Below are 18,760 nucleotides of genomic sequence, written 5' to 3' on the forward strand. Positions count from 1 at the left end.
TGAAAAGGTGGGAGGTTTTCCAGTGAGCAGGCTACCCAGGTGTGGTAGTCAGGCAGGTAAGACAAGCAGAGGAAGGAATCCAGAAGCACAGAGACAGAAGTTCTTTGAGCAGCAAAATTCAGCTGACCTATGATAGGAACAAAAACTGCAAAGAAAATATGTTGTAGTCTCAGGCACTGAGAATTTGGAACTGTTTGTCACTGCAGCAAAATATAGCATATCCTTGCTAAAGCACATTCTTCTCAGATTTTGATGTACGTCAGGTCAGAGTTACTCGCACTTCATGATCAAATGACCCTTGTCCCACCTTCAAATATTCTGATTTGAAATGTAGACTGAGGCTAGGGCATGAAATTTATGACAATCTTCTTAGGTTCACACCCACCACCTAATTTTAAGATCACTGTATCTTGATTAAGTTGAGGAGACTACAGAATACTCATGATATGAAAAAAACTGCATAATTTAGCAACGAATTACCAAAAAAAAAAAAAATTGACCCTTTCTGACGTGAAGTAAATCTATGCTGGGGCACAATACTGGCCAAAAAAAAAATTCAGCTCCCACTAGCCCTTGTGGATAAATAGCTTCATAAGGGTATTAAAGCCTCATTTGAAGAAGTTTAATATCAGAGTGCTTTCCTCATCTAAGTGGGTGACCTTGTCCGGCATTGTAGGTACATGCAGTATTATGACACTGTATCATATAGATATATAACTGACATGAATGAAAAAATTAATTTATGTCAAAGTTTTATTTTGTCTAGAATTGTAGTCAGAATTTTGTTGTTACTGTTTGCAGTGCGGGTATTGACCCCAGGGCTTCATGCACGGTAGCCAAGAGCTCTACCTCTGAGCTATATCTCTAGCTGACTTTTAATCAATCAGATCAGGTAGTATTGATGGGCAAATTGTGAAATTATTGGTGTAGGTGTGAGGCTTATTGTCTATAATCAAAAGGCAGAACTTTTGGGGCTGGGACTGTGGCTCAGTGGTAGAGCACTTGCCTAGCATGTGTGAGAACTGGGTTCAATTCTCATCGCTGCATATGAGTAAATAAAATAAAGGTCCATTGACAACTAAAAAATAAAAATCAATAAATAAAGTTTAAAAAAAAGGCAGAACTTTTGACTACACTTTGAAATAGATTCCTACAATTCAAACGTCCAAAGTTTATGAGTGTTACATTAGAATTTTCAGGAAGAGTCACCCTTTGCCTAAGAATGACACAACATTATTTCAACTAAATACCCACTGCCACGAGTATATTCTGAATTTAATGGAATTTAAAAAAAAATAAATAAAAATTATGCTGAAAATATTTAGGTATAGGGTAAAAGGTATTATAAAGAATTAATTCTCTTTGTAAATTATAAAGACAAAGCTAAAAAATTATAAGTCGTAAAAACTCTGCTACAAATTTGGCAAAAATGGAAGAAGAAAATGCTGGTTGAAATGAGTTTTAGAAAGAAGTCCTGGACTGCCACCTACTGTCCACACAAGTCCCATCGTTTAATCGTTATCAGATTTCAGTAGGATTCCACCTGGAGACAGAGCGGGAGAGAAAATGGAAGCTTGTCAAAACCAGAGGTTTATTTTTAGACTCTGTGTCAGTTGTTCTGGTCCCTAACCAGGTGGGATTCAGGAATCTGCCTCTGGAAGCCACATCCAGAGGTTGATGCTGTGTAGGGTTCCCAGCTCATGTAGTGAGAATCATCCAATACACCTTGGTCCTGTCCTGACCCCTGCGTCCCCGATGGTAGGGTATCCTAAGTTTTTACTTATGTGAACCGAAATAAGCCACTCAGAATGCCGAGGGTCATGTGTTTTCTCTCATGTGGAAACTAGAGAGAAAAATGCTTTCTCTCCCCCACCCCCAAAAAAGTGTGTGGGAATCTCATGGAAATCAAAGGGACATAAGGGACATCAGTAGAGGAGACCAAGGGGGGGCTGCCCAGAAGGAGGGGGAAGAAGAGCAGTGGTACTGAGAAAAGAAATCAGCCAAAATATACTGTTCAATTGTGCGCATGTGCAAATATGTGACCCCCCCCCAAGTCCCACAGTTATAAATAATCATAATACACCAATTTTAAAAACTAAAAAATAAAAAAAGTAAAATAAGACGCTAACATACATATACACATACATATGTAAAAAGAAACGTGATCCCTTTTATGGCTATGTGGACATCTCTGTATGCTCCAATAATACTTGACCTCTAGTATTTCATCTGTGCCCTTCTCAGAATCCTGATGTTTGCAGTTTGTGGAATTGTATTCCCCCCCCCCTCTTTAGAATCATCATCCATGGATAGTATGTGCCCTTCAAAGGCTTCTGTTTCTATCGTTTCTGTTATTTTCACTCTCATCAGATACTCTCTTCTCCTCCCTGGTAGGATAATTATTGACGGAGCCAATCTGACCATTTCTAATGTCACTTTGGAGGACCAAGGCATTTACTCCTGTTGGGCTCAAACTGCTCTGGATAGCGTGACCGAGATGACGCAAGTCACTGTCCTCGGTAAGTTTGCGGTGACTTTGATGATTGTGCTCCCTTGTTCCGAGGTGACAAAGCCTAGGGATGATTATCTGAGCCCCTGCACATCTATTAGTAGCTGGGGCTTTTTGTTTCAAAACGAACCCCTCTTGGAATGTGTTCTCCTATAGAAGATGTTAATTTATACTAAATTTCTTTTCCCTTCCTGGGTAAGTTTGCCTGTGTCAGTGTGAGGTTAGCGATGCTATCAACAGAAAGAGAAAGCAAGGTGTGCTCATGCCCCTAGTAGCTCCCCCGGAGCTCCCTACCCTTTCCTAGGGTGCATAGAAATGAGGCTGGGGAGTGGAGCTGGATTAGCGACTGGAATGGTTTGGATTGGGGTCTAGTGCTGGATGCACGGTGGCCATGCTGTGCACCAGAACCACACACGGAGCCCCCCAAGGTCCAGGGAGGGTGGGGAGGGATATCAAGTGTTCTGCATGCCTTTGAATTTTAAAGTGATAATCCTAATTAGGGAACAGTGTGCACACTTCACTGAGTGTAATCAACGGGATCGTCCCTGAAATCACCAGCATTTATGGCCCTGGGCCCATCCAAAGGATGTTTTCCAATTTCCTTTGTGGACCTGCTCCCCAGTAGCTCCTGGAAACCTGCCCTTTAGGGACAATATCAGCAAGTCATTTGCCATCTAGCTATCTTCGGGTACAAGCCCACAGGGAGCCCTGGGAGTAGCAGCGTGTGTGTGTGTGTGTGTGTGTGGCAGACACACAGACAATGATGCAATTTGCATTTATTCAGTTTCACTGGGCACCACTTAGTCTTTATTTTTTTTTCTTTTTTCTTTCTATCTATTTATATATTCTTACACCAAGGATTGAACCCAGGGGTGCTTAACCACTGAGCCACCTCCCCAGCCCTTCTTATTTTTTTTTAATTGTGAGACAGGGTCTCACTCATTTGCTTTGGACTTCTCTAAGTTGCTGAGGCTGGCTTTGCACTGTGATCCTCCTGCCTCAGTCTCTCAAGGCTCTGAGGTTACAGGCATGAGCCACTGTGCCCAATTGCTTAGTCTTTACGTTAGCTGGTTGATGTTTCTTAAAAGCATTTGATTTTGCTGAAACTCCTTCATCATGTGTCTAGATTGATCATGGTTATGAACAGGACTTTGTGTCCTTAGCATCCTGGTCATTGGAGTCACAGGTAGGTTACTAAGGGTGCTGTAGATTGGGAAAGAAACAGTCTCCTCTGAGATCAGCAAGTAAAAACTGGGTTTTAAGGTTGGGATTCATTAAGTGAAGCCAACAGCCACCAAATTAGGTTCTATTGGGGGGGGAAGAAAATACAAAGTTCATCCCTATTGTAAGGGTATGGGTTTGGCACAGTGGGACTGTAGTTTGGGCAAGATGTTTGGTGGGGTAGGTATGTGAGTTTCTGCAGGGTTCTGTATGCAGAAAGATGTAATCTTCTAGTGACTCTCCTATCCAGATAGTAATGATTCACCAGATAAAATGCATGAGTATCAAGTAAATTGGAGTTTATCGCATGCACCATGAGGATAGGAGTATGTATCAGGATCCATGAACTTTGCCTCTGAATGTTCTGAATAACAGCCGTGATACTGGCATAGGCTATGATGTGGCCTTTAGTATCTCGATTTCCTTGCAAAACTTAAAGTTCTGTCTATACGATGAGTCTTATGAGTCTACCACTCTCTGGAACCATTGCATTTTGGTAATTTCAGATCAGTAGTGGTTTTGGTACAATTTATGTATAAAGTAATGCTCTAAGCTTTTTAGAATAAACTTAAAAATAATTTTTGAAGAATATTCTATGAGATAGGATACATTTTAAAAACCACTCCCTTGAGTTTGAATTCCACTTTTTTGCACTCCAATCTCAAGTTTAAAAAAGCATATTTCAATAACTCATGGCGATAAATGTTGATTAACCCACATGTAGTTTCTAAGACTTATATCCTAGAAAATGATTTTATTTTATTTATTTATTTATTTATTTATTTATTTATTTATTTATTTATTTATTTATTTTGTACCAGGGATTGAATCCAGGGATGCTTAATCACTGATCCACTTTTAATTTTTTTTTTTTTTTTATTTTGAGACAGGGTCTCACTAAGTTGTTTAGGTTCTCACTAAGTTGCTGAGGCTGGCTTTGAACTTGGAAACCTCTTGTCAGAGCCTCCCTAGCTGCTGGGATTACAGGTGTGTGCCACCATGCCTAGCAAAAATAATTTTTAAAAGCACAGGTTAACCCATTTAGTCAGAAGTCATTTCCCAAAGCCTTAGCCTAAAGACACTTTCGGAATATCATTATCTAAAGTCTCAGTTGCAAGCTCATCAAATCTAGCTCCTTATGATTTTCAGGTGAGATTTTAATCTCAAATACCACACTCTGCATTCGTTGTCTCCAGAAACTTAAGGATTTAGTGGACTCTTACTAAATGCTAAGTAAAAAAACCAGAGTTCTCTGTGCTCAGAGATTCAAAAACCTGGTCATGAAAAGATACCCTCTTGTTTTAGGCCCTAATATTTGGACACAGTCAGGGATGACACTTGAAAAATCAGAACGTTGCATTCTTAACTAGAAACAAGGCTTTTGGGTCAATGTCCATTTTCAACAATTCAGCAGCACTCAGCTGCTACTTTCCACTCAGAGAGAAAAGAGCCCTCTGGAAAGCAATGTTGGATAATACCCTCATTGTCTCCTCTGGGCAAAGACGAATATTCTAGAGGACTTGAGAAAATTAAGAGCACATTACCGAAGCAAGGACTATTCGAGATAAGATTTTTTTTTTAAATGTTGATTTCATTTTGAATATCCTAGAAATTTCTGTGTCCTTTAAACCTAGACATTCATCACCCCCTAATCAGCCTTCCATGCGCCTTCACGCCAGTGCCAGATCTCCGTCTTGTAATGCAAGGAGATAAAAGTGCCTCTTGTACACCAAGAATATACGTTGTCATCAATTACAATGGAAATCCAAAATAATTGCAGAAAAGAAAGGTCAAACTCATGTTTCCAAATCTTCTTTTTCTATAACCATAGGACCTAATTTTTCTTGCTTTCACATGATATTTATACGCATGACTGAAGTGTCAATATGGTTTTCACTTAGCATTTAGTCACAATTATGTAGAAGGCATCGTGGGCAATGCATAAATGAACATAACAGGGTCCCTAATCTGGAAGGTTTTTTTTTTTTTTTTTTTTTTTTTTTTTTTTTTTTTTAGTCACACACAGGTGACCCATGAGGCCTCTAAAAGCATGAGCTAGAGGAAAATAGATGGACCCATTTGGGACCCATTATGTTCCCCAAACTTGATTGAGCATAATCATTCCCCAGGGAATGTATTCACAAATGAGGTTTCCAGAGCCAGCTCCTTTGGTAACACAGAGATAGGACACAAAAGGATCCTTCATTCAAAACTAATCCCAGAGGCTCCGGAGGCTGAGACAGGAGGATCGTGAGTGAGTTCAAAACCAGCCTCAGCAACTCAGCGAGACCCTGTCTCTCAATAAAATACAAAAAAAAAAAAAAAAAAAAAAAAAAAAAGGGCTGGGGATGTGGCTTAGTGGTCAAGTGCCCCTGTGTTCAATCCCTGGTACCAAACAAACAAACAAAAAACTTCTTCTAAAAGAATTCTGAGGCCCACCATCAATCAAGGATGGCCCTGTGAGCACCACAGTTGGACAGAAGTGAAGTGATATGTCCAACTGCAAAACTGCTGGGAGATCCCTCCGTTTGAACCAGAAGCTTTAGGCTGGGGAGAGTTGAGTGGAGCAGGGTGGAAAAGACCTGGGCCCAGAGAGGACAGCAGGTGGGCACTGGGTCTGAGCCAGGGAATCAGGGAAGCAGAGGGCATGGACCTCCATTTTCCTTACCTTCACCTTACGTTATTCATTAGATGCTCCGGATCCCCCAGAAAACCTTCACTTGTCTGAAAGAGAGAACAGGAGTGTCCGGCTGACCTGGGAAGCTGGCGATGACCACAACAGCAATATCAGCGGTAGGAAGACTTGGAATGATCATTTCCTTTAACCCACAAAGTCACATTGGAATGGCCCCTTTGAACATTTCCTGTTTTGTGTCAATCTTGGTAGACCTTCAGCCTAACCAACCTGTTCTAATGTGCTCCCCTTGTTCCTCTGGACAGAGTATATCATCGAATTTGAAGGAAACCGGGAGGAACCTGGCAGGTGGGAGGAGCTGACCAGAGTCCCAGGAAAGGAGACAACAGCCCTGTTACCCTTGGCCCCGTATGTGAGGTACCAGTTCAGGGTGGTCGCCGTGAACGAGGTCGGGAGAAGTCAGCCTAGCCCGCCTTCGGAGCATCATGACACACCTCCGGCAGGTGAGCAGGGTGTCTCCTCAGGTGTCTACCAGAATGTGTGTTAGGATCCTTCTTTGAACATTAAAAAAAATTAAAATGTAATTAAAAATTAAATTAATTTAATTAAAATTAAATTAATTTAAAAAATTTTAAAAAGTTATATAGGATTTCAGATTTGTCCAGATACCTTGAATAGCTCTGTAAAGTAAGGAAGCATAAGGTGTTCAAAGTACCCTGGTCTCAGAAATATTTACCTAGTTGTTGGATAGACAGGAGGGTGGTCTGGGAGAACACAGCGCGGTGATGAGTTTCCTTGTTGCTTAAACATCATGCTTAAATCGGACCAGAGGGGAGCTCTCCACTGAAGACCCACGGGTGGAGATGCCAGGGATCTAGTATTCTGATGTCAACTTTTGACTATGACCCTCGGTTAAATTTTATTCATCTTACGCCTACAAGTATTTCTTGTATCTTCTTGTGTAAGTTGGCAGAATACTCTTTATTTTTTAAGTCTCACGAATATAGATCTCAAATAATTTGTGTTGGTGAATTGGAATTGAAAATCAGTGTGGTCATAACATATATGATATATATACATGTATACATATATATACACACATATACATGTATGTGTGTGTATGTGTGTGTATATATGTATATGTATGTATGTGTGTATGTGTGTGTCAATGTATAAATATATATATGGAGGGGGTTGGGGAGAAGAGCTGTGTGTGTGTGTCGTTCAGTGGTTAAAATGTCACTTCTTGGTTCAATGCCCAGGAGATTTTTTTGTGTGTGTATACATACATACTTTTTTACTTATATGTAATATATATATATTTAATATATATATATTTACATATATATATATGTAATATATGTAATATATATATATTTACATATATATAAAATACACATACACACACAGACACACACACACATCTCCGGGGCTTTGAACCCAGGAGGGGCACTTTAACACTGAACCACATACGTACCTCTTTTTACTTTTTATTTTAGGACAGGGTCTCCCTAAATTGTTGAGGTGGGCCTCAAGCTTGCAATCCTCCTGCCTTACCCTCTCGAGTCATTAGGACCTCAGGTGTGCACCCCCTCTGTCCAGCATGATAGTTATTTTTTTTTTTCCTGTGTGAAATAAATGTGCAAGGATATAATTCCTTTTTTGGACTGAGAAAAAGCAAGTTGGGAGATAACTGAATTTGATACTTGTATGATTTCAGTGTGCCTTGAACTCAGCACTCACCTCCTGCTTAGCTTTTTCTAATACAGAGGATCCATCTGAATATATTTCATGGTGACATGACATGCTGTTTGCTACATCGTGTCCTTAAAACTTGGCTGATGGTGTTAATTCGTGAGCTTTAATTTTCTTCTCTCAGAAGCAAACATTCACAACATTTATATCGACCAACAATTCTAACAGAAAAACACAGCAGGTTTAGAATGAAAAATACGTTTTCAAAAGACAGGTTTAGAATTTAAACAAGGAGGTTTAAACCTAAGATGTGTCCCAAACCCAGTACTACCCATTGGGTAGTTTTGGAAGGGAATAATATGGCGATTTATCTACTGGTTACAAAGTAAGGAGAAAAAATAGTTCCGTTGCTTGTAATTTTTTCAGCTCCAGACAAGAACCCAGAAAACATAAGGGTGGAAGCGTCTCAGCCCAAGGAGATGATCATCAAATGGGAGGTGCGTATTCCACGATGTGTTGTGGGTTTCTTGGTGCCTTTGGTTAAGGATAGAGCAATGTATGTTTGCAACGTGAAGACCACTGAGATTCCATGAAATTGTGACACAGGTGAGCCTTTGCGAATCATTCAAGCAGGACTCTACAGGTGGATGTGGTTGGTGTCTTACTGAAAGTTTCAGATTCCCAATCTTTTGATCATCCATGTTTAGATGCTCTCACATTCAAAAGATACAGAAAGCCTTTCACAATGTGGCTTAGTGAGGGCAATGCCAATGGGTGAACAGTCCCCCTCCACCCCACCTCCCGAAAGTAACAATCACCAGCCCCTGTGGCCATTTTGCACATTCATTTCTAATTCTTAGAGCATCAGTAACACCGTGTTCTAGCTGGAGAAACTGGGGTCTGAGATGATGTGAGATGGTGAGGGTCTCCCCCTTCCTGCTCAGGCAGAAGTGAACAAAGCCAGAATTAAGCTTGATGTGCTAGGGCCTGTGGTGTAATGCCAGTGACTTGGAAAACTGAGGAATCGCTAGTTCAAAGCCAACCTCAACAACTTAGTGAGGCCTTAAGCAGCTCAGTGAGATCCTGTCTCTAAATACAATATAAAAAGAATTGGGGATGTGGCTCGGTGCTTAAGCACCTCTTGGTTCAATCCCCAGTACTAAAAAAAAAAAAAAAAAAAGGCTAGGATTCAAACATGGATGTGTTTAGACATTCAGTTCTACCTTCCCCCTTCACGTATCCCTAATAAATGCTGTTAAATAGACTTTCCTCTTTACATTTGGGAAAAAAATTATATCTTCTGGGATAACTTCAGTTATTCTAGTATCATTTTTCCAAGTTTCTTCTGTAGCAGTGAAGCATGTCAGTTTTCATCTAGAACTTAGACATATTTCATGAGGAAAGAAATTGTCCTGCATGAAAAAAAGATTACCATTCAACCGTCTGATTAATCATAGGCCTCCAATATTGATTTCATTGAATTTTGCATAAATATAGGACATTTTAGAACATAGGCTGAAATATACTGATTTATTTTTCCACTTTATTGTAGGTATGATCTGTGATAGAACTTTAAAATGTATGAAGTTCATTTTATTTTTTTTCCTTCATAGTCTTTGTATTCATTATGTACACCCATGATCGGACCTTACAAATTATTTCAGCAATATTTTTATATAAACACTAACATTTTACTTCTATTTTTGTGATGTTAAATTTTGCAAATTTAAGATATGGAAATTTCTTTTAAAAAATGGTACTTCTAAGAAACTAGATATATTCTATAATATTATTTTGTCTTTAAATTTGCAGTCATAGGGGCTGGGTTTGTGGCTCAGTGGTAGAGCACTTGCCTAGCATGTGTGAGGCACTGGGTTTTATCCTCAGCATCACATGAAAATAAATAAACAAAATAAAGGCATGTGTCCATCTGTAGCTAAATTTTTTTTTAAAAAATTGCAGTCATAAATAGTTATTGCTACATTATCTTGATAATTTATGAGTCTGAAATTATGTTTAACCATTTATTCTATTTTTAAAATATATTTTTAGCTGTACAAGGACACTATATTCTTATTTTTATTTATTTATTTTTATGTGGTGCTGAGGACTGAACCCAGTGCCTCACGCATGTGAGGCAAGCACTCTACCACTGAGCTACAATCCCAGCCCTAATCTTTTATTTTTTGAGAGTATATTGGTTTTATCCTCCAAAGTCCCATGGAAATTTCCAAGTTCCACAGAAATTTCCAGAAGGTATAGATGTGAAACTGGTGAGATGACAATACTACTGTGTAATTTGCCGGTCAGTTCACTTTCCACCAAAGTGAACTTCTGAGTCCCTCCACTGGGAGCGCCATGGAGCACGGTGGAGTCAGGTGCATCTTTTGTACAGAGAAGCTGAGGCTCTCAGAGTTTAGTGCCCCCACCTGGGTGCTGCCCACTGACTCAGTAACAAGAGCAGCGAAGGAGTCTCCAGCTACCTTACAGCTCTTCTTCTTTATAAGTGACTCTTTGCTCCTAAAAGTTGCACAAGACCTAATTCATGTTCTCTGAGTGGGATGAGACTATCCCAAGAAAGTTTTATAGTTTGTCTTTGAAGAGCAAATCCCATGTGAATTAAGTGACTGGAGCTAGGAAGTAGACACAGGGATTTGGAACTAGACTGACAGTTACACTCATGTGTGTATAACTGTGTTTCACGTTATTGTGAAGTATCACAGTTCTGATCACTACTGACACAGCCAGCCATGTGGAAGAACATTCATTCATTGAGATTTGGTTTTTTGTTTTGTTTTGTTTTGCATGAATCATCTGTGAAGTTGTTAGAAAGAAGGTAGATGCCTGGGTGGACAGGCAGATACTGTATGGAGTTACCTGACCTCACCCCTAGCAACTGACTCACAAAATTATTCCTAGCTGCAAATGATCAAGGAGACACAATTTTTTTGGAAAGTTGATCTTTCATAAGAGGATTAACAGATGAGCGGCGAAAAAGGTGCCCTTAATTTCAGTTTGTTTTGGCATTAAATAGAATTCAATTTGAGTAAACATTAAATTTTAATTCAATGCTAGAATTAGTTTTCTTAGTTGGCATTACCTTCCCAAGTCTACTTTTCATGTATTAAGTAGACCATGACTCACCTGTATTGTTTAAGTGTTAACATATAATGGCATTTTTCTCAGAATAGAAAAAGAGCCCCCTATAGCTTAGTTAGTTACATAGATCAGAATAATTTTTACTTGGCAGTTCCCAACTATTCATAAGCATTATTTTATTCATATGAATTTTTCAACTTCTTTCAATAAATAACAAATATCTCATTTCAAAACACCCCCCAAACCAACCAACCAACCAACCAACCAATTACCAAACTTTCTACCAATAATGGAAAGTAGAAGCTTCTTCATCTACTGGTTTTGTGAGTATAGTCAGCTTGTGTAGCTCCTGAAGGACCTGAGGTTAACTATTTCTGCTGAAAGTGTAATAAAATGATCCACCTGCTTTAACATGCAATTAGTAGACTCCAGTCAGATGATCTGGCGACTCCAGTTAGAAAAATGTGTTCTTGAAAATTGCTATGAGAATAGATTGTAAAAAGTGTTCCCACTGCAAAAATCTGATATTTTTGAGATATGTTTTATATAATAATTTGAGGTATATTTGTGAGATACACTAACTAGCCCAATTTACCTTTTCTACAATGTGTGCCTTTCTTAAAACGACATCTTGTATAAAATAAATAAAATTTTTGTCAATTAAAAATAAATGAAAATGTTCAAACTTTTTTTTTTAATAGAATTAAGGCAGTGTGGCCATCTGTCTAGTTTCTAGGTAGAGCGTTAAAACCTTGATTGGTTCATGGTTTCTTTGAAAACATGTTAGCAGTGTAGAATCCTTTTTTATATACAATTGTACATGAAGACTCTTGCTAATTATCATGGACTTCTGAAGACTTCTTCCTCACGGGCAACACAGTACAGAGAAGTGAAGTGTTTTTCTTAGCTTTTTCACTGATGTGACTAAACAATCTGACTAGAACAATTTTTTTTTTTAGAGGAGGAAAAGTTTATTTGAGGGCTCAAGGTTTCAGAGGTCTTGGTCCATAGAAGGCCAGGTCCATTCATCAGGGATTGAGGTGAGACAGGAACATCATGGCGGAAGAGAGTGGCAGAGGGAAGCAGCTAACATGGCGGTGATCAGGAAGCAGAGAGAGACTCCACTCACCAGACATAAATATATACCCCAAAGCCACACCCCAATGCCCACCTCCTGCAGCCACACCGTATCGCTTCAGCTAATTACATCAGGGATTAACTCACTGATGAGGCTAAGGCTATAACCCAATCATTTCTCCTCCAAACCTTGCATCGTCTCCCATGTGAGCTTTCGGGGGACACCTCATCTAACCCGTAACAGCAAGCCTTGTATCTCTACTCCAGTTCTTCTGCTGTTCTCTTTTGGGGAGCTTATTTGAGAATATTCTTATTTTAAAGCCAAATACGAAGCACCCTGCTGCTTCTTCAGAAGTCTGGTCAGCCAAGAACCTGTCAGCATAGCTAAAAGATTCTTCTGAGCACTTATCCAGTTTATTTTAAAATTTGTTAGAGAAATTTATTAAATTTACTTCTTTTCCTTGGAGCAAAGCGCATCTAAATTGAATAATGTTATCTGTGCACATTTATTGTCAGGAGGGGCTGAAGGAAATTATAATTCTGGATTGCTCTGTGGAGCTAATAGCTGATTCATTTCTACAGCGCTAAAGTCCCTGGTGAATTTATATCCGGTTTGTATTAAAAATGTCTTGGAGTAAAGCTTTTCAGTAAATGCAAGTATTAACAATGATTGTGGAATCGCTCAGAAAGTTTTTTGTTTTGCTTTGATTTTTTTTTTTTTTTTGCTCACAGAAAATTTAAGTATTCACCTTGGAATAGGCATACAACTTAAAATTATTTGCTGAAATAGCATGATACTTTCAACTTAATTCTAACTAATGCTTCTAATAAGTATTTTAGTAAATTAGATGGAATAAAAAAAAATTACAAATTCTGCGAGAACATTATATATGGTATTATTGAATCACCCACATATAAAATGAAATTACTGTTAATGTAAGTGAACTTTATATCTAGGATTAAAATTGTATTTTAAATGTATTTCCGTACAACTGAATCCCTTAAATAAAATTCCCATTTTTTGAAATTAAATAAGTGGCTTAAATCACATTAATGTTTTTTAAATTAAAGTATTGCTTAATTAAAAGCTAGGGTGGGAATAATCAATTTCTTGTGTTAGAAGTTTCTCCACCAAACACTTGTATACAGTAAAATAAAGTGGATGAGAGAGGCACATGCTCTTAAAGAATCCAAAACAGAATAGTTAAGAAGCTTAGGAATGATTAATATATAAAGAAGAACTACTGCTACTGGGCTCTGGGGTATAAATATGATTATTTTCTAGAATGAATGTTAGATTGTCTCTCTTCTGTCATGGAAGAAAGATGGAGCATGAGATTAGTGGAATCCTGTGGAGGAGAGCTCCCCTTGGAAAGCTACGGACATACCACTCATGACTCAAGAATCCGTGGCTACCTCTTTTTCATTTCTGCAAATTACATTGGAGCGATAATATAATATATATAATGGAAAGTTCATGTACCAGCTAAAACTTTCTGTGGAATGTATTTGTAAACTGTTTTCTAGATGAAAACTTAAGATTTAACCAAAGGAACATAATTCAGGCATCTCAACTGTGGGCTTCCCATTACTTAGGAAGGCACAGAACTGATTTGCAAGCAAATAACAGCAATATTTTACAACTGTTCTGACCCAAAGAAGAGTATTTAAGATCTCAAAAAAAAAAAAGTGATTCTCTCTTGTAGAATTTCTTATACCACTTAGGATGGATGGCTCATCACTGTCTCTGGATCAACATGTTTATGATGACATCAAATGTGGTTTTTCTTTTTATTGGTACAAGACAATCATGTGTAATAGAGAGTTCACTGTGGCATATTGGTACATGCACCTAACATACTTTGGTCAGTTTTTTTCCCCACTATTTCTCCTTGCCCTCCTCCCTGCCCTGACCCTCTTTCTTTACCCTATTCCTACTGGTCTCTCATCTATTTTTTTTTCTTGTTACCGGGAATTCAACTCAGAGACACTCAACCACTGAACCACCTTCCCAGCCCTATTTTATGTTTTATTTAGAGACAGCATCTCACTGAATGGCTTAGTATCTTGCTTTAGCTGAGGCTGGCTTTGAACTTGGGATCCTCCTGCCTCAGCCTCCCAAGCCGCTGGGATTTACAGGCAGGGATACACTACTGCCATGAAATCTCCCCTTTCCCTTTTTCTCTCTAGCTTCTAACCCTTGACTCTCTGCTTGGGACTCATTTCATTCAGCATGATGTTCTCCAGTTCCACCTCTTCACCTTTGAGTGACAGAATGCCATTCTTCTTCACGGCCGTGTAGAACTCCATCCTGTATGGGTACCTTTTCTTGACCTATTCATCGAATGTGTTTTGGCTTCTATTTTAGCCTTTGAAGTCCATGGAGCAGAATGGGCCAGGCCTGGAGTACAGAGTGTCCTGGAAGCCCAAGGGAACCTCAGAGGAGTGGGAAGAGGAAACGGTCACAAACCACACATTGCGGGTGATGACAGCTACTGTCTATGCACCTTATGACGTCCAAGTTCAAGCCATCAATCAGCTTGGTGCTGCACCTGAGCCGCAGTCAGTGACCCTGTATTCTGGAGAAGACTGTAAGTGTTGTACCCGAAAACCCCTTAGCACTCAGGAACAGATTTTCCTGAGCATAGTGCATTTATGTGCACAAGCATTTTTGAGCACCTACTGCGTGCAAAGAGAATATACGAGCTGGAAAAGGTAAAAGAAATAACTTTCAGGTTGCGTGCAGGATGGTTGATCAATACAGGGTGCTGAAGAAGTACTTGGGTTGTTTCATCTTTGTTTTCCTAGAAAAACATTCTCTCTTTATTTTGAAAATCAAAGACCTGAAATTATCACTGAGCTCAGTTAAGCAATAAAACTGTCCTGAACTTTTAAAAGTCTACAGTTAGCTTTGCCCTTCCTTTTGAAGGACTTCCCAACACATCTGCTGCCAAGCCATGAACCTCACCTGCCTGTCTGGAGACTTCTTATTACAAATAAGGCACAGACCCAGATCTGTATATAGAATTGTACACACATACACACTCATGCTCACACACAGCAGTTAGGAAGCACTGATGATATGATCATATTTCTAATTGCTAATAGCATTTCAACTGCTGCAAGCATGACTAAGAAAAGAGAAGTCTCTGTGTTCCATATCATTCCAAATGGGGAGTTATTTTGATTATTCCTTTCAGCATCACTTGATGTTCAGATTTTTCTACTCAAATAGAAAGAGTAGAACACAGCACTTAGGACCTGTTAGCCCCACATGCACGTCTTGGGTTTATTCCTTGTTATTAATCTTTCCTGTAGAAGAGGATAATGAGAGCAATCTCATAAGGTTACTCTAAGGATTACATGGGTTGGCTAATTTAATCTTTAGAATAATCCTATGAACTGTGCCTGACATATAGAATGTGTTCCATGAGTGCTTTTGCTTTTAATATTTGATTAAACGAATTCCCAAGTCGTATTTTGTATTGCTGGTGTAGTTCATTTGCTTGAAAAGACAAGATGGTCACAGGATGTGTCCCAGTATGTTGTTTTAAATTCCCTTTACATTTGCCCACGTGATAAACCTCCAGAGAGCCTCATTTCTTAGTTTTGTATGGGACATTCTCTTCTAGGAACCCATTTGGGCTGAGAAACTCCTCTGAAACGAGGAAATCTGGTTTCCATTCAGATTTAATTTCACGAAAGTCTTGTCCCTAGATTAAGCAGTATGAGAATCACCTCTAGGGAAGGATTGTCATCTTTGTGTTTAGAGGTGATTAAAAAAGCTCATCAACCTTCTGTGCTTAACAGATCCTGACACCGCACCAGTGATCCATGGGGTGGACGTTATAAACAGCACATTGGTGAAAGTTGGCTGGTCAACAATCCCCAAGGACAGGGTGCACGGACATCTGAAAGGATACCAGGTCTTTATCGCCCCTTTTCTTATTATTCTGTTTGTGTCTCTCCTGAGCCATGTGAGCTAATTTTGGAGGAAGCCAAAAGAGAATCTGCTACTGCGGTTGATGTGTGATGGATAGGTGAAGAGGCTCATGTTTTCATTCCAGATAAATTGGTGGAAAACAAAGAGTCTCTTGGATGGAAGAGTGCATCCCAAGGAAGTAAATATTCTAAGATTTTCAGGACAAAGAAACTATGGAATGGTCCCTTCCCTAGAGCCCTTCAGTGAATTTCACTTGACCGTCTTAGCCTATAATTCCAAAGGTGCTGGGCCTGAGAGTGAGCCTTATATATTTCAAACACCAGAAGGAGGTAAGAAAATAACCAAGGTAGGGGTTGGGGTTGTGGCTCAGTGGTAGAGCACTTGCCTGGCATGCGTAAGGCATGGGGTATGATCCTCAGCACCACATAAATATAAATAAATAAAATAAAGGTATTGTGTCCACCTACAACTAAAAAAAAAACAATTAAAAAGAAAAGAACCAAGTAGAATAATAGTTTTAACAATGGGAATTGCCCAGTGGCCTTATTAAACATGGCCTCCCCTATTAATAGTTAATACACACTTGTTTGAGTTAACTCCTCAATTTCTGTAACAATTTGTAATCTAATAGGGCTTATGAGAAACTTACCACTTTTACGAGTGTTTGTTCATGACCTTGTGTTTTCTAGTGCCCGAACAACCAGCTTTTCTCAAAGTCATCAAAGTCGATAAAGACACTGCCACTTTATCCTGGGGACTACCTAAGAAACTAAATGGAAACTTAACTGGCTATCTGTTACAATACCAGATAAGTAAGTAGCAATTTGCATCAGGATTCACTTGCTTGTAGGTCACTTTTTAACAGGAGGAGTTGGCATGCTGTATTAAAGACCTAAGGGTCACCTAAGTCCATGTTTTGGAGGCTGCAATACTTCCTTTATAGCACACAGGTCTGTAAAGTCACTTGCAGGAACATTTCAGCACCCACCTGTCTTTATAAATAAAGTTTTATTGGAACACGACCATATCGTCTTATTTACATATTGCCCTGAGCTGTGTTCTCACTAGATTGGCCAATGGGAGTTGTTGCCACAGAGGATTCCTGGTCCTCAGAGTCTAAAATATTTATGGTCTATCTCTTGGTATAAAAAGTTTGTAGACCTCAGTTCTAGAAGAAGAAGAATGTGTCAGTGGGTGCCAGAAAACATATGTTTACTATTCATTACAATTTATAAAGAAGAGGGCTTGGGAATTAAGAAACTTGACCAGGGACAGAGTTAGTATGCAACATAAAGAAGATTTGAGGGCTGAGGTTGTAGTTCAGTGGCAGAGCATTTTCCTAACATGCATGAGGCACCGGGTTTGATTCTCAGCACTGCATATAAATAAATAAAATAAAGGTCCATCTTGACAACTAAAAAATATGTATATATTTTTTCTTTTTTTATTGTTGGTTGTTCAAAACATTACATAGTTCTTGATATATCACATTTCACACTTTGATTCAAGTGGGTTATGAACTCCCATTTTTACCCCGTATGCAGATTGCAGAATCACATCAGTTACACTTCAATTGATTTACATATTGCCATACTAGTGTCTGTTGTATTCTGCTGCCTGTCCTATCCTCTACTATCGCCCCTCTCCTCCCCTCCCCTCCCCTCTTCTCTCTCTACCCCCTCTACTGTAATTCATTTCTCCCCCTTATATTATTTTTCCCTTTCCCCTCACTTCCTCTTGTATGTAATTTTGTATAACCCTGAGGGTCTCCTTCCATTTCCATGCAATTTCCCTTCTCTCTCCCTTTCCCTCCCACCTCTCATCCCTGTTTAATGTTAATCTTCTTCTCATGCTCTTCGTCCCTACTCTGTTCTTAGTTACTCTCTTTATATCAAAGAAGACATTTGGCATTTGTTTTTTAGGGATTGGCTTCACTTAGCATAATCTGCTCTAATGCCATCCATTTCCCTCCAAATTCTATGATTTTGTCATTTTTTAATGCAGAGCAATACTCCATTGTGTATAAATGCCACATTTTTTTAATCCATTTGTCTATTGAAGGGCATCTAGGTTGGTTCCACAGTCTTGCTATTGTGAATTGTGCTGCTATGAACATCTATGTAGCAGTGTCCCTGTAGCATGCTCTTTTTAGGTCTTTAGGGAATAGACCGAGAAGGGGAATAGCTGGGTCAAATGGTGGTTCCATTCCCAGCTTTCCAAGAAATCTCCATTCTGCTTTCCAAATTGGCTGCACCAATTTGCAGTTCCACCAACAATGAACAAGTGTACCCTTTTCCCCACATCCTCGCCAGCACTTGTTGTTGTTTGACTTCATAATGGCTGCCAATCTTACTGGAGTGAGATGGTATCTTAGGGTGGTTTTGATTTGCATTTCTCTGACTGCTAGCGATGGTGAGCATTTTTTCATGTACTTGTTGATTGATTGTATGTCCTCCTCTGAGAAGTGTCTGTTCAGGTCTTTGGCCCATTTGTTGATTGGGTTATTTGTTATCTTATTGTTTAATTTTTTGAGTTCTTTGTATACTCTGGATATTAGGGCTCTATCTGAAGTGTGAGGAGT

The 18,760-nt window shown here is 39.1% G+C and overlaps 1 protein-coding gene across 1 annotated transcript in view; it reads left to right on the top strand.

Moving 5' to 3' along the window:
- Positions 1 to 18,760, top strand: part of CHL1 (cell adhesion molecule L1 like) — a 198,437-nt gene that overhangs the window by 160,883 nt on the left and 18,794 nt on the right. Inside the window, exons 17-24 of the mRNA XM_081276343.1 lie at positions 2,395 to 2,519; positions 6,422 to 6,523; positions 6,671 to 6,868; positions 8,487 to 8,557; positions 14,605 to 14,827; positions 16,047 to 16,162; positions 16,304 to 16,508; positions 16,869 to 16,991. Coding sequence (XP_081132469.1) covers positions 2,395 to 2,519; positions 6,422 to 6,523; positions 6,671 to 6,868; positions 8,487 to 8,557; positions 14,605 to 14,827; positions 16,047 to 16,162; positions 16,304 to 16,508; positions 16,869 to 16,991 — 1,163 coding nt within the window. The remainder of the gene's footprint in view (positions 1 to 2,394; positions 2,520 to 6,421; positions 6,524 to 6,670; positions 6,869 to 8,486; positions 8,558 to 14,604; positions 14,828 to 16,046; positions 16,163 to 16,303; positions 16,509 to 16,868; positions 16,992 to 18,760) is intronic.

Source organism: Spermophilus citellus (assembly GCF_964194105.1).
Source record: "Spermophilus citellus genome assembly, chromosome: 19".
In the NCBI taxonomy this organism is placed as follows: domain Eukaryota; kingdom Metazoa; phylum Chordata; class Mammalia; order Rodentia; family Sciuridae; genus Spermophilus; species Spermophilus citellus.